The sequence below is a fragment of the Propithecus coquereli genome, unplaced genomic scaffold (assembly GCF_000956105.1).
Source record: "Propithecus coquereli isolate 6110/MARCELLA unplaced genomic scaffold, Pcoq_1.0 Scaffold461, whole genome shotgun sequence".
Classification (NCBI taxonomy): Eukaryota; Metazoa; Chordata; class Mammalia; order Primates; family Indriidae; genus Propithecus; species Propithecus coquereli.
In genome coordinates this window covers 55,722-68,000 of record NW_012150408.1, presented here as the reverse complement: position 1 = coordinate 68,000, position 12,279 = coordinate 55,722, and the positions used below count along the sequence as shown (strand labels likewise).

The 12,279-nt window shown below is 60.4% G+C and overlaps 1 protein-coding gene across 2 annotated transcripts in view; it reads right to left on the bottom strand.

Annotated features, from left to right (window-relative positions):
* The window catches only part of PLXND1 (plexin D1), a 51,870-nt gene that overhangs the window by 22,360 nt on the left and 17,231 nt on the right, over positions 1-12,279 (bottom strand). For both annotated transcript variants that reach the window (XM_012655170.1, XM_012655171.1), the window contains exons 2-9: positions 11,462-11,638; positions 8,662-8,793; positions 8,242-8,342; positions 8,023-8,152; positions 6,264-6,441; positions 6,002-6,110; positions 5,456-5,558; positions 185-289 (exon numbers count right to left, since the gene is read on the bottom strand). In XM_012655170.1, coding sequence (XP_012510624.1) covers positions 185-289; positions 5,456-5,558; positions 6,002-6,110; positions 6,264-6,441; positions 8,023-8,152; positions 8,242-8,342; positions 8,662-8,793; positions 11,462-11,638 — 1,035 coding nt within the window. The remainder of the gene's footprint in view (positions 1-184; positions 290-5,455; positions 5,559-6,001; positions 6,111-6,263; positions 6,442-8,022; positions 8,153-8,241; positions 8,343-8,661; positions 8,794-11,461; positions 11,639-12,279) is intronic.

Genomic DNA, 12,279 nt, shown 5'->3' with positions numbered 1-12,279 from the left:
CTTTCCCGGCCGTGCAACCGGAGCGGGGCTTTCTCACAGGGAACCTGGATACTTAGAGGAAGAAAAGCAAAGCCCACGCAGGCGCCAGAGCAGGGACACCATCCCGGGCACGGGCCACGGTGAGTGGGCTGCGCGCTCCCGGCCCCTCCCGCCCCCACCCGGGTCTGGCCTGGCCTCTACTTACTTGGAAATAGGCGGCGTTGGCTAGAGGCACCAGGATGTCCTGGGAGCCGCCAGTAGACACAGGCGCCAGGGGCGAGGGCAGGGTCTGGGGGCAGTCCCGGGGGCTCTGCGGTGGAAACACGAGGAGGGTCACACAGGCGCGTTTCAGAGAAGAGGTAGGAGGATTCAGTGGGAGGCGCCGGGCAGCCTGATGCTGAGAAAGCGCTAGTGATAAAGTCCCCACGCCTGGGGGCCTTCCTGGGCTCTTTCCTCTTTATTCTCAAGCAGACAGGGAGCTCCGACTCCTCTCAGGGACCCCAGCACAAAGCCCACCTGGAGGGGATGCCAACGCCAAGAACATAAGTGATGATAATGATAAAATGGAGCCAGCAGCTCACGCAGCCTCACTGTGCCGGGACAGTCCCCAGCACTCTGCACCGTGTTCATTCACCAAGCCCTCCTCCCGACACCCTGTGAGGGCGACATGAGCCTCACGCCCATTTCGCAGACGGCCACGGAAGCGCAGGGAAGCACAGCGGTTTGCCCGAGGTGGAATGGGGAGTGCAGGAACGCTGGGGTCGTCCAGACAGTTCACTGACCATGAGGACAGAGTGTCCCCCCTGGGGACAGCGCCTGGTGCAGACCACAGGGCCCTCGGCTGGGCGGGGCCTCCTGAGCTGGCCGAAAGGGTTGGGTGGTAGCAGCTGGTGTCCAGCTCCCTGTGTGAACACATACGGTGCCACCCCTCGCTGGGCCTCCGTGTTCTCACCTACATCATGGGGCTTTTCCAGGCAAAACCCCACCCCCAGGCTCCCTGCAGACCCCAGGCTGCTGTCCTGTGCTGTGTGGGAATCCCGTGGAATCCCAGGGAGTGGAACCCGCATTGTCTCTAGTCAGTTTCCCAGATGCTGCCACGGGTGCTCTGCAGCCGGCTGGGCGCCCAGCATCTCTATCTTCCCAGCACCACCCCCCGGGAGTAGGTGGCCAACTGGAGGGGCCAGGGCTGAGGGTCGGGGCAGGAGGAGTGAATGATAATGGGACTGTCCCTTAGTGCCACCTCACTCCCTGCGACTGCTTGTAACCTGTGGCCACTTGGATGCTTGTGCCCTTTCTACAGAGTGGAACCGAGGCTGATAGTACTGACACATCTTTGCCCTCCTAAGGCGCCTGCCCGCCACCTCACCCCCTTGCCCTGGCTGTGTCTGCTGTGCCTCCATGGGGCCAGCTGGTGTGACCTCCAGCCCCCACCATCTGCCCCCAAGTCTGTCTGCCTTGGACAGATCTCCCCTCACAGGCCTGTGGTCGGGAAGACTGATCTTACTCCCCAGCCCAGGGACAGGCAGGTGCCCCCAGCCCAGCCTGGCCTCAGCAAATGGCTCAGGAAGTGCATGTGACCCCAGTTCAGCCACTGAGCCTCAACTACAGGACTTCTGCGAACTGGGGAGGGACAGAAGCTCTTCTGGTTTCCTGGGGCTGCAGGGCTGGGTGATGTCAGAAGCCCGTCCCAAGCTGCTGAGGCCTCCTTGCTGGCCAAGAGGGGAGGGCCTGTCTGAGCAGGGAGCCCACCCAGAGGGGCGGGAGGCCCTTGCTGGCATTGTTGGAACTCCTGGATCCAGCTGTGCCTGAAGGTGATGCCAACCCTAGACTTTTTACTGGCATAAGCCAATTAATTCTGTGGGACTGAAGCCAGTCCGGGCTGGGCTTTTCCTGCTTGGAACCAAAGGATCTGGGCCCCCCTCTCCTATCCCAGCCCCAGCCATCAATGCCCCAGAATGGGCCAGTGGCCGCTCCCCTTTGCTGGAGCATGGGACAGGGCTTGCCTGCAGGCTCAGGAACCTGTGGCTGACGGGCTGTGCTCCAGGCAGGGCTGAGAAGGCAGGACAGTGGGAGTGGGGACAGGGCCACAGTGAACCCTGATGTGGGCCAGTACGCGTGCTTCACGGAGGGCCTCACCTGTCACTGGCTGGAGCTCATGGAAAGCAGAGTGGGGCGGGCATGGCTCCCTCACGGGCCAGCTCGGAAACCGAGGCTGGAGGAGTCCTCGCGACTCTCGTGTGGTCCCTCCCAAGCTTGAGGGGTGAGAGCTGACGTCCCAATCCCAAGGAGCACTGATTGACCCAGCGACCCTGAATCCACCTGACCTGGTCCCTCCCTACTTTTCTACACCCCACAGGCCCCTCCCATGTTCCCACCAAGCCTCTCTCTGAACTGCTCCTGATGGCCGTTCACTGCTGTGTGGTCCACGCTGGGTCCCCACCAGGGAGCCCGCCCCTCATCTGCCCAGACCCTCCTTGCTTCCAAGGCCCAACGTCATACTGCCTTGAGGAAGCCACCTCGGGAAGGCGACATCATCCCTCAGGCCTCTGAAAATGGAGCACACGTCCACCCACTTCGTTTGCACCCCAAAACCAGAGCCCTCCTCCCAGCTGCATCCCCACTTCCTTCATGTGGGGACCATGAGGGACAGTGGAAAGTGATAGGCGACTCAGTTCCTAGCATCCCCCTTTGAGGGACACGTCTGCTCCCAGCTCCCAAGGGACCCAGGTGGATGTGCAGATCTCACTGCCTGCCGGCCCAGAGAGGCACGGCGCCTCTACGGCTAACTGGCACTTAATTAAATGCCTAATTAAGCATCAGTTCAGAGCCTCCTGCAGGCCCAGGCCCAGGCTGCCTCTTCCTCTGCTAGATTACAGCAATCCTCTAAGACAGGCTCCCGCCACGCCCCCGCCCCAGCTCCTGGCCCGAAGGACTGCAGACCTGGGGGACAGCGGTCTGATGGGGGCTACCACGGAAACACCACCCAGCTGGTGAGCTCCTAGGCACCTCTCGAGACCAGACACTGAGGTCCCCTCTCAAGAGAAGTCCTCCCTGGCCCACCCACACACAGTAGCCATCGGCTCCCAAGGTGCGTGGTGGCCCTTTAGTGAGCACCTACTATGTGCCAAGTACAGAGTTGGTACCTTACAGGTGTCATTCCAGATCCCCACCACAGCCCTTGAGGTAGGCCCCATTTCACAGATGGGGAAACAGAGGCATAGCGAGGTTCAGTAGGTCACCTAGGATGGCGCAGCCACAACTCACTCCGCAGGCTCTTGGCTTATGATGGGGAGGGCAGGGCTGTATCTAACTGGGTTCTTTCCCAGGGTCTAGTACAGACTGAGGCATACAGAAGGCACTCAATGTATGCTGAATGGATGGTGACGAGGCTGGGTCCTCCTTGCCCTACCACCCCTCTGGGTTAGAGCACAAAGAGGCAGGCTGCCAGCACAAATGCTTCGCAGTGACGTCCCTGAGTCCCTACCATGTCCCCAGTCCTGGGCTGGGGTCTGGATGGAAGAGAGGTGATTGAAATGGGGTCCCCAAGCAAGAGCAGGAGTCCTGGGTGGGCCCCAACTGAGGAATCCTGAGGTCCAGGGCTCAGGGCTCCCTTCTGGTTCAGCCACACGCCCACTCTGGGGCTCTTCCCCAGTGCCAGAAGCCACATTACTGTGCTCTCCTTTTTTTGAGACACAGTCTCACTCTGTGACCCTGGATAGACTGCAGTGGCATTGTCATAGCTCATTGCAGCCTCAAACTCCTGGGCTCAAGTGATCCTTCTGCTTCAGCCTCCTGGGTAGCTGGGAGTACAGGCATGCACCACCATGCCTGGCTAATTTGTTTTCTATTTTTGATAGAGATGAGGTCTTGCTCTTGCTCAGGCTGGTTTTGAACTCATGGCCTCAAGTGATCCTCCCACCTTGGCCTCCCAGAGTGCTAGGATTACAGGCGTGAGCCACCGCGCCCAGCCATGTGCCCCTTTGAGTGAAGCACTGCTCCTGCCGGACTCTCCCTCAAAGCAGTTACGCGCATCAGGCGGGAGGTGCCGAGAGCAGAGTCCAGGCTGAGGCCACGCAGCCCCTTCTTAGCACCTGCTGGGGGTGGACGGGCTTCAAGGATTCCCGATGAGATTCTCTGAGCCCGGGGCCAGGAGGCCGGGGCTTCAGATGCTCTGCGGCTGGTGCTGCTTCCCCAGGGCAGACCCCAGTAACCTCTTTCTGCGGGGAGCCAGGGCCCCAGGCCTCACATTGGCTGCCTGAGTCGTGCCATCGGAGAATGGGTGGGAGCATCCCTTTCCTGGAGAGATGAGCTGCAGGCAGGGCCCTGGGCCTCACCCGAGCCCCTCGCAGCCCTGACAGGGAACGGGGGCCCAGCTGCCAGCTCTGAGAGGACTGAGGGGATCTAAGGACCCTGGCACACCCCACTTGGCCAAAGTTCCAGGAATCCCATTTGGTCATCCCTGGCACAGGCTGGAGAGGCCCTAGAGGCTCTTTGGGGAAAGGTGAGAGGCAAGAGAACACATCCCAGAAACCCACCAGGGGCAGGTGTGTGGCATGCCCATTTTTATATTTTGGCCTCCCCGACCCTGCTCCTGTTTAACTGATTAAATCCAGCCGTTCCGCAGCGCCAGGGCGGGCCTGGCCCCGGCTAGCACGCAGCCAGCCTGCAGAGCCTGGGGAGGGCCACGGCACCACTCGCCCCCGGGCCCCACCGCCCACGGGCAAGCCGAGGCCAGGGGCCCTGCCACCCAGTCCCTGATTTCAGAAGAGGGGAGAACGGGGCTCCAGAGCCAAAGGGACTTGAGTTCAAGGCCCAAGTCTGATGCTTCCTGGCGGGTGGCCTTAAGTGAATCACCTCCCTAGGCCTCAGGGACAACCGCCTGGGGTTGATGAATATATTGAAGGTAAAATTAAACACTACCCCGTATCGGCACGATGGGTGGCAGCGGGTGCTCCTATGTGGGCGGGAGCATGAATTGCTCAGGCTTCCTGGAGGCCAGTTGAGTTAAAGATGTAAAAATATGGCCACATTCCCACCCTAAAATGTCATTTCTAAGGTTTGGTCTTCAGGGAATAATGAAGCATCCGCACAGTGTCCTGGCTATATTAAAATGCGAAAAAGAGGCCGGGCACAGGGGCTCACGCCCAGCAGCTTGGGGGGCTGAGGCGGGAGATCTCTTGAGCCCAGGAGTTCAAGGCTGCAGTGAGCTATGATCACACCACTGCACTCCAGCCTGGGCGACAGGGCAAGACCCTGTCTCCTAAAAGGAAATGTAAAAAGGAGACACGAAGTGGGCGGTGTGTCCAGCGACAGAGGATCAGTTAAATGTGCTGTGGTGCGTAAAGAGCCCCACGCAGCTGTTAAACCCAAAACCAGGGAAGAATATGCCAAGACACGGAAATATTCTCAACACAGGACATATTTTTTAAAAAGGCAATCAAACAGCAGAGGTGGAGAGGGTCCCCCTCCTGCTTACCGTGGGGTTCGGGGAGGCCTCGCAGAGAGACCAGTTGGAGACACAGGTGTGCTGCTGCGTGCACCAGAAGCAGGGCCACTGTGCGGACAGGCAGCTGGTGCAGCTGGAAGACAAGGGGCCTCTCAGACTCGGCTCCCTGCCCCTGCCCTGGTCCCTGCCCCCAGGAACTGGGACCCAGAAAGCAGAACAAGGAAAGGTCTTTCTCATCATCAGAGCTGCCTGGGTGGGGTTGGGCACCCTGTAAGATAGTGAGCTCCCCGCTGCAAGAGGCATACAAAGAGGAGTTAGATTGGCAGAGCCTTTAGGGGACTAAATTAAGTGTAATTAAAGCACTTCTCTCTGCCCCTACCAGCCTGGGTGTTTGCAGAGGCCAGGCACTGGGTGGTAAGAGTTTGTCGAATGAATAAATGAGCTGGTGAGTAAATGACCGAGAGTCCTGTCTACCTGGAAGACACCATGATTTTTCCTCCCTGAGAGCAAAGACCCTTCCCTGGGGATGCAGTTCCTCCTCTCACCACCTGGAGATGAGCCCCCCAACCCACTCACGCTGTGTGGGGGTACACTTGTCCCATGCGGCTGCAGTCATAGATGGTGAAATTGGTCCTGACGATGTTCCGCCCGTTGACCCTCACAGACATCTCCACGGTCACGTGGTCTGGAATGGAGGAGGAGCCGGGGAGAGGGCATGGGGGCGGGTGATCTCCACCAACATCAGAGGCCGTGGTGTCGGGAGCCCCTGCTGTCCCCATGCCTGAGATTCCGCCATCATGGCCCCCGGGGACTGTGCCCACAGCTCAAGGGTGCTTACCTTGGTGGGGCGGGAAGGGCGGGAACTGGTCCCTGGGCAGGAGGTTGCAGTAGGCGATCTGGTGGCCAAAGGCAGGGCCGGGCACACGGGCCACAGTGCGGATGTTGTTCCCGTAGTCACAGGCCATCTCCATGCCACTGAGGCTGGGCAGGCTGCCCGAGATCTGCAGGATCATGCCCTGGGGGCGATGGGCACTCAGCGCTGGCCATGCGCCCCTCACAGCCCTGCCCCTGTCCTAAGGCCAAGGACCAACCCAGGGTCTGGCTCTGCCTGAGGGTCCCCTAGGGGAAGGGGTGAGGGTGGCCAGGACCTGAGGCCAGAGGGCTACACCCCACGTGTGACCCTCTGAGCCCATCTCCCCATCTGCAAAATGAAACTCATCATCTCACAGTGGTCAAGACGGCTCTGCATGATCTGGCCCCTGTGACCTCTCCGCCCCCACCCCGCAATACTCTCCCAAACACATGACCTTGTTCCCACCTCAGGGCCTTCATGCTGGCAGTTCCCTCTGCCTGGAACACTGTTCCCCAGACACTTGCCTTGACTTACCTCCTTTGCATCTTGTGCAGTGAGCACCCCCACCCCAAACTGCTCTAAACAGCACCCCACTCGCCTCCCAGCCCCTCTCTGTGTTTTTCTTCCTGTTTTCTTTGAGACAGGGTCTTGCTCTGTCACCAAGGCTGGAATGCAGTGGTATCATCATCACTGCAGCCTCCAACTCCTGGCCTCCCCGAGTGCCGGGGCCACAGGCGGAGCCCCCGTGCCAGCCATGTGCTTTCTTTCTCTGCAGAGCACTTACCAGCACCTTGACACTGTGTCTTGCTATTCTCCCTCCCCAACGAGCATGTCAGCTCCTCAAGGGCCAGGGGTTTATTGTGGTCACTGATGTGTCCCCAGAGTCTAGAACTGTGCCTGGCACACAGCAGGTGCGCAATAATATCTGACAAATGACTGAATGAATGGACGAACCTATGCCCAGTCTGCCTGAGGAGCTATGGTGACGGAAGGGCTCTGTCATATGTGACGATGGGGACGGGGCACAGGAGCCCCAGATGCGGAGCAGACCAGGCCAGCTAGGCCGTCAGAACCCCCAGGGTGATAGGTGAGGACTCCCCTCCTCAGAGAAGTCACTGAGAGCAGGCTGGGTGGGGCCCAGGCCTGTCTGACCCTCAGCCCTGCCCCTCACTGGGCCTGGGGCTCCCCCCACCCCAGCTGCCAAGGCTGACTGCTACGGCCCTCCTGGCCCCACGCTGCAGGTTTATCTGTTCCTGAGAACAAGAAATAGCACCCGGCCCCTCAGCCGCTCGCCTGCGAGAGCTCGGAGAAGGTGGGGGAGGAGAGGGGCAGGGTGATGACTCCCTCTCCTCCCAATGCCACCTTGCCCCCTCCCTCCCGGGACTCTGAAACCCACTGGTTTGAGCTCAAATTCCAACTCTACCCCTCCCTGGCCCTGTGACCTCCAGCAAGTCATTTCACCTCTCCGTGCCTCAGCTTCCTCGTCTGCAAAATGGGGCTGTTGAGAGCATCTACTTCATATTGTCGTGTGAGGCTTCACAGGTGCACATCACAGACGCAACATGTGCCTGGCACTTCCTAAGTGCTCGGGGAAGCCCAGTCATTGTCACTGTTCTCACTATTTGCCCCCAGGCCCCTTGGGGCACTGTGGGCAAGAGTCTCCATCTCCTGGGGTCTGGGTGCTGGGTGGAGGGAGGCCCCAGCCCTGTGTCCTGAGGTGGGTCCTGCCTCCTGCGAGACTCACTGGGTACTCTTGGCGCACGTCGATCTCAGCAGGCAGGACAGTCATGGAGGGACAGCGGCCAGGGCCCTCGCTGGCACTGGTCCAGAAATGCTGCTGGCTGGAGTTGGCGCAGTCCTGCTGCAGGGTGCACCTGGAGCGCCACCGCGGGGTCAGGACCCAGGTCGGCTCCTCCCACCCGCCACTGCCCTCCTGGCCCAGCCACTACCGCTGGCCCCTCACCGCGTCTCCAGGGTGCACCAGCCACAGTAGGCGTCCGCCGCACCCACGCAGTCCCCGCAGGTGGAGTACACATTGCAGGCGGCGACCTTCACTCTGGCCATCTGTGGGCGGAGGCAAGGGCCCAGCTCAGTGAGGCTGCCGGCCCCTCCCTTGGGGAGGCAGTATGGTCAGCATGGCAAGGCCATGAGAGGCTGGGGAAACTGAGGCTCGACGCTCTAATGGGGGACATGGGAGACAAGGCTTCCCTGCAGAGGTGAAGTCTATGCTGGGAGGCGGAGGGCAAGGCAGAGTCAGCAGGTATGGGGGGATGGGGAAGGAGGGTGCTCCCGGCGGAGGAGCACGAAGAGCGTGTGCAAGGGCCTGGCAAGCAGGAGAGCTCAGCCTGCGAGGGGCCTGGTCAAGCTGCGGCTCCAGCCTTACCTGGTGGGACGTCATCAGATAAAGGTAACCAGGGTCTGCTGGGTCAAACTGCATGACGTGGTGCACGGGCTCCCCGTAGGCCACCGTCACCACCCGCCTGCTCACCACCTGCATGCTCTCGTCCAGGTTGATCTGTGGGGGTGGCAGAAGTTGGGGTGATAGTGCCAGGAGGTGCCCACAGCGGGGGGAGGCTGAACACAGGAGAACCTGGGGCCTCAGCCTCCCCAACCCATCTCGGGCCTGCCCAGGGCTGGCAGGAAATGGCAGGCCCGGAATGGAGGGCAGTGGGTACAGCTTCTGGGCTTTTGCCTCTGCTGCGCCCCATCAGGAATGACTCCCAGCTCTTCTCTGGCGCACCCCACACTGGGAATGTGCACAGGCATCCTCTGGGAGACGTTTGGTGCCATGGGTAACAGCAGGGACTTGGGTTTGAATTCTGGTTTTCACGTTTACAAGCTGTACCGATGTCTAAGTTGTGCATGTAACTTCCCCTCTGAGCCTGTTTCCTGAGCTAACGGGGCTAACGAAGGTACCTGCCCTGCAGGACTGTGGGGAGTGTGACATGAGAAGCTACAGGTAAAAACCTGATGGGGCCAGCAGCTCCGCTGGGCCACTCCTCATTCCTATCCTCCCATACCCATTTCACAGATGAGAAAACCAAGGCCCAGAGAGGCCAAGGGACTTGGCAAAAGTCACAAAATGAGGAAGTCTCAGGGCTACAATGCAAACCCAGGCCTGTCGGACCCGAGTCCAAGGCTGAGGCAGAGGGGTGTGTGTGGACAAGGTCCAAGGAGGAGGAAGACCAGGACTAGCTGGGGCCTGGAAACTTCTCTGGCTCTGAGTCCCCTCTACATGTCCTCCCAAGGTCTGACAATGCCCACCAAACTCTGCTCCTTCTCACCTGGCCCCACTTGTTCCCAGCCTTGTCCTCCCCTGGGACCTCGTCCCCACCTCCCCACCTGTTCCTGCTGCCTTGTCAAGGCCCTGCCAGGCCCTGAGCTGAGAATCTCAAAGTGGGCCAGTGGTCCAGACACCTCCCCGGGCCAGCTCTCTGAGGCCTCCTGCCCCCAGCCTTCCTCTCTGGGCTCCAAAACCCTTAGTGGCTCCCTCTGCTTCTGGAATAAACTTGTTCTGGCACTTGAGGCCCTGACAGTCTGACCCTGACTTATCCCCAGCCCCTCCACTCACTCAACCTCACTCATACATTCCAGCCTCCAGGCCTCGTGCTGCGATTGCTTCTGGAACACTCCTCCCCATTCCCCTTCTACTAATGTGCAAATGTGGCCCTGAAGCTCTCTGCACACTCTTCCCAGGCTTTGTCCCAGCCTGAGACATCCTCCTCCCAGGTGGCCTCTTGGCCGGGCCTGGCAAGGGATGAGGCCACTGCCCCCACCTCACCTCCCACCTCCAGGCATCCAGCAGACACTCAATTCATTTCCACTCTTTCAAACATTTATTAGGCACCTACTATGCTCCAGGGCCTGGGCTGGGTGTTGCCATTTGAGCGCCAGGCAGGCAAGAGGTGGTGGGACAGACAGCACATTGAGCTGGGCAGGGCGTGAAGAAGTTCCAGGCTGAGGTGTAGGGTGGGCTCTGAGCCAGCCAGACCTGAATCCAACTCTGCCTCTGGCTGTGTGACTTTGGGGCAGTCATTTCCCCTCTCAGAGCCTCATGTCCCCATCTGTGACCTGGGAATCATGCCCCTGCCTCCTCGAAGGGGTGTGAGAATTAAATGAGATGATGCCCGTGACGTGCCCTTCGAGGCACCGGGGAGACGCTGGGTACCTGACAACTGCAGCTCCATGGGTGGGGGTGGGGGAGACCCTGAAAGGTCCCAGAAGGCCCAGCTCGTCTTTCCCAGGATAGACAGGGCTCAAAGGACAGAAGCAACTGCTGCTGGGTCACATGGCTGGAGACCAATTTAAGTATCTGGTACCAAAACGTGAACCTCACTGACCACTGCTTCCTCCGTCTGGGGACCCTGAACCCTGAGCCCCACCTCCCTGCTCTGCCCACAGCTGCTGTGGGGCCCAGCGCCAGGCCGGCCAGGACCCCGATCCCCACCCCCAGCCAGCCCGTGGTGTCTGCCCAGGCAGCTGAGGGGAATTGGATTATCAGCTCTGAGTCAATTAGGCGGGCCTGGTGCACAGACGCCGCAGCCGACTTTCCCAGCAAGGGGGGTGTGAGCGGAGGTTAGGTTGGGGGCAGGGCCAGGGCTTCACCGCGGGGCCCAGCCCATGCCCCACCGTTTCCATCCTGCCCCAGAGTAGGGATCCTGGATTCTGCGCATCCCCTCCCAGCTTCGGGGATCGCAGGCCAGGGGCGTATTACGAACTCCAGAAACTAGTCACCTGGGGGCGGGGTGGCCGGCAGGGTTGGGGAGGAGATATGAGCGAGAGCCCCTGCTTGCCATGGAGTGGCCCGTACTCCATCAAGCCCCACAACAGCTTACAGCCCTTAACAGATGGGGAAACTGAGGCCTAGAGAGAGAACGTGCGTTGTCCAAGGTCAAAGAGCCGGCAAGTGGCAGAGCCCAGACACTTGAACTCAGATCTGTCTGGCTTCAAAGCCCCAGTCCTAGAGACCCTCAAAGAAGGGCCTCTCTGAGCCCTGGATTCCCCGGTTTTCTACACAATACGCAGAGCAACAGAGTCGTGAGCAACAGTGGGAAAAATAGCCTGGAAAATGCTCTGTAAACCGAGGTGCTGGGCAGACAGGAGACAGCAGACCCATCGGACCTGCAGAGGCCACGTGTGCAGACTGGCAGGCCAGGCCCCCCGGCCCCCGCAGCCCACCCTACCTTGAGGAGCCTCCCGTTGACAGTGCCCAGGAAGACGGCCGTGTAGTTGTTGGCCACGGCCACGGCCACGGAGGTGAGGCCCGGGGCGCGGAACACGGGCGTGGCTTTCAGAGGCTGCAGGATGGACAGCGGGTGCTGCAGGTGGGCAGCGCCACAGTCCAGCTGCTCCGGCTGCAGCTAGAAGAGGAACGGCACATCAGACCTCAGCTCTGGAACCTTCTTTGGCCCTCTGTCTGCACGGCCGGTTGATATCTCAGATCTCGGCTTCAGAGTGTTCAAGGCTTGCTCCTACTTTATATCCCCAGCTCTGGCAGAGGCCCAGACACAACTGGGACCCTGTCGCCCTGACCTCGGTGTTAGTCATAGAACTGTCTAGAAGAGATGATGTTTAAGGTACCCTGCAAGCAGGAGTTGCGTGAGGGAGGCAAGAACAGCCGGCGAGGGAACAAGGTCAAGCTTGACTCTTAAGAGGCCAAGGAGGTCGGAGACGGTAAGATCTACACCCCCCACGCCCTTGGAGCTGACCCTCCTGGCGGGTCACAGTGGCCAGAGCAGAGGTGTCCACACAGATCACTTGAGGCCATCATCTGCCTCAACTTACCTGCTGACACCCAAGAGGCGTCCCTCCTGCCGCGGCTGTTTTCCTACAGCCCTGGCTGGCTCTGTGTCTCCACAGCAACCACGGGCTCTCCTCCTGCCAGGTGTCCTGCCCTGAGCTCAGGACCACCCCGCCCCCAGCCCCTGCAGCTCCCAAGACGGGGCCTCCCTAAGCTGAGGCCCTTCTTCCTTCCCCGAGCACCCATCCCTCATGTACCCAC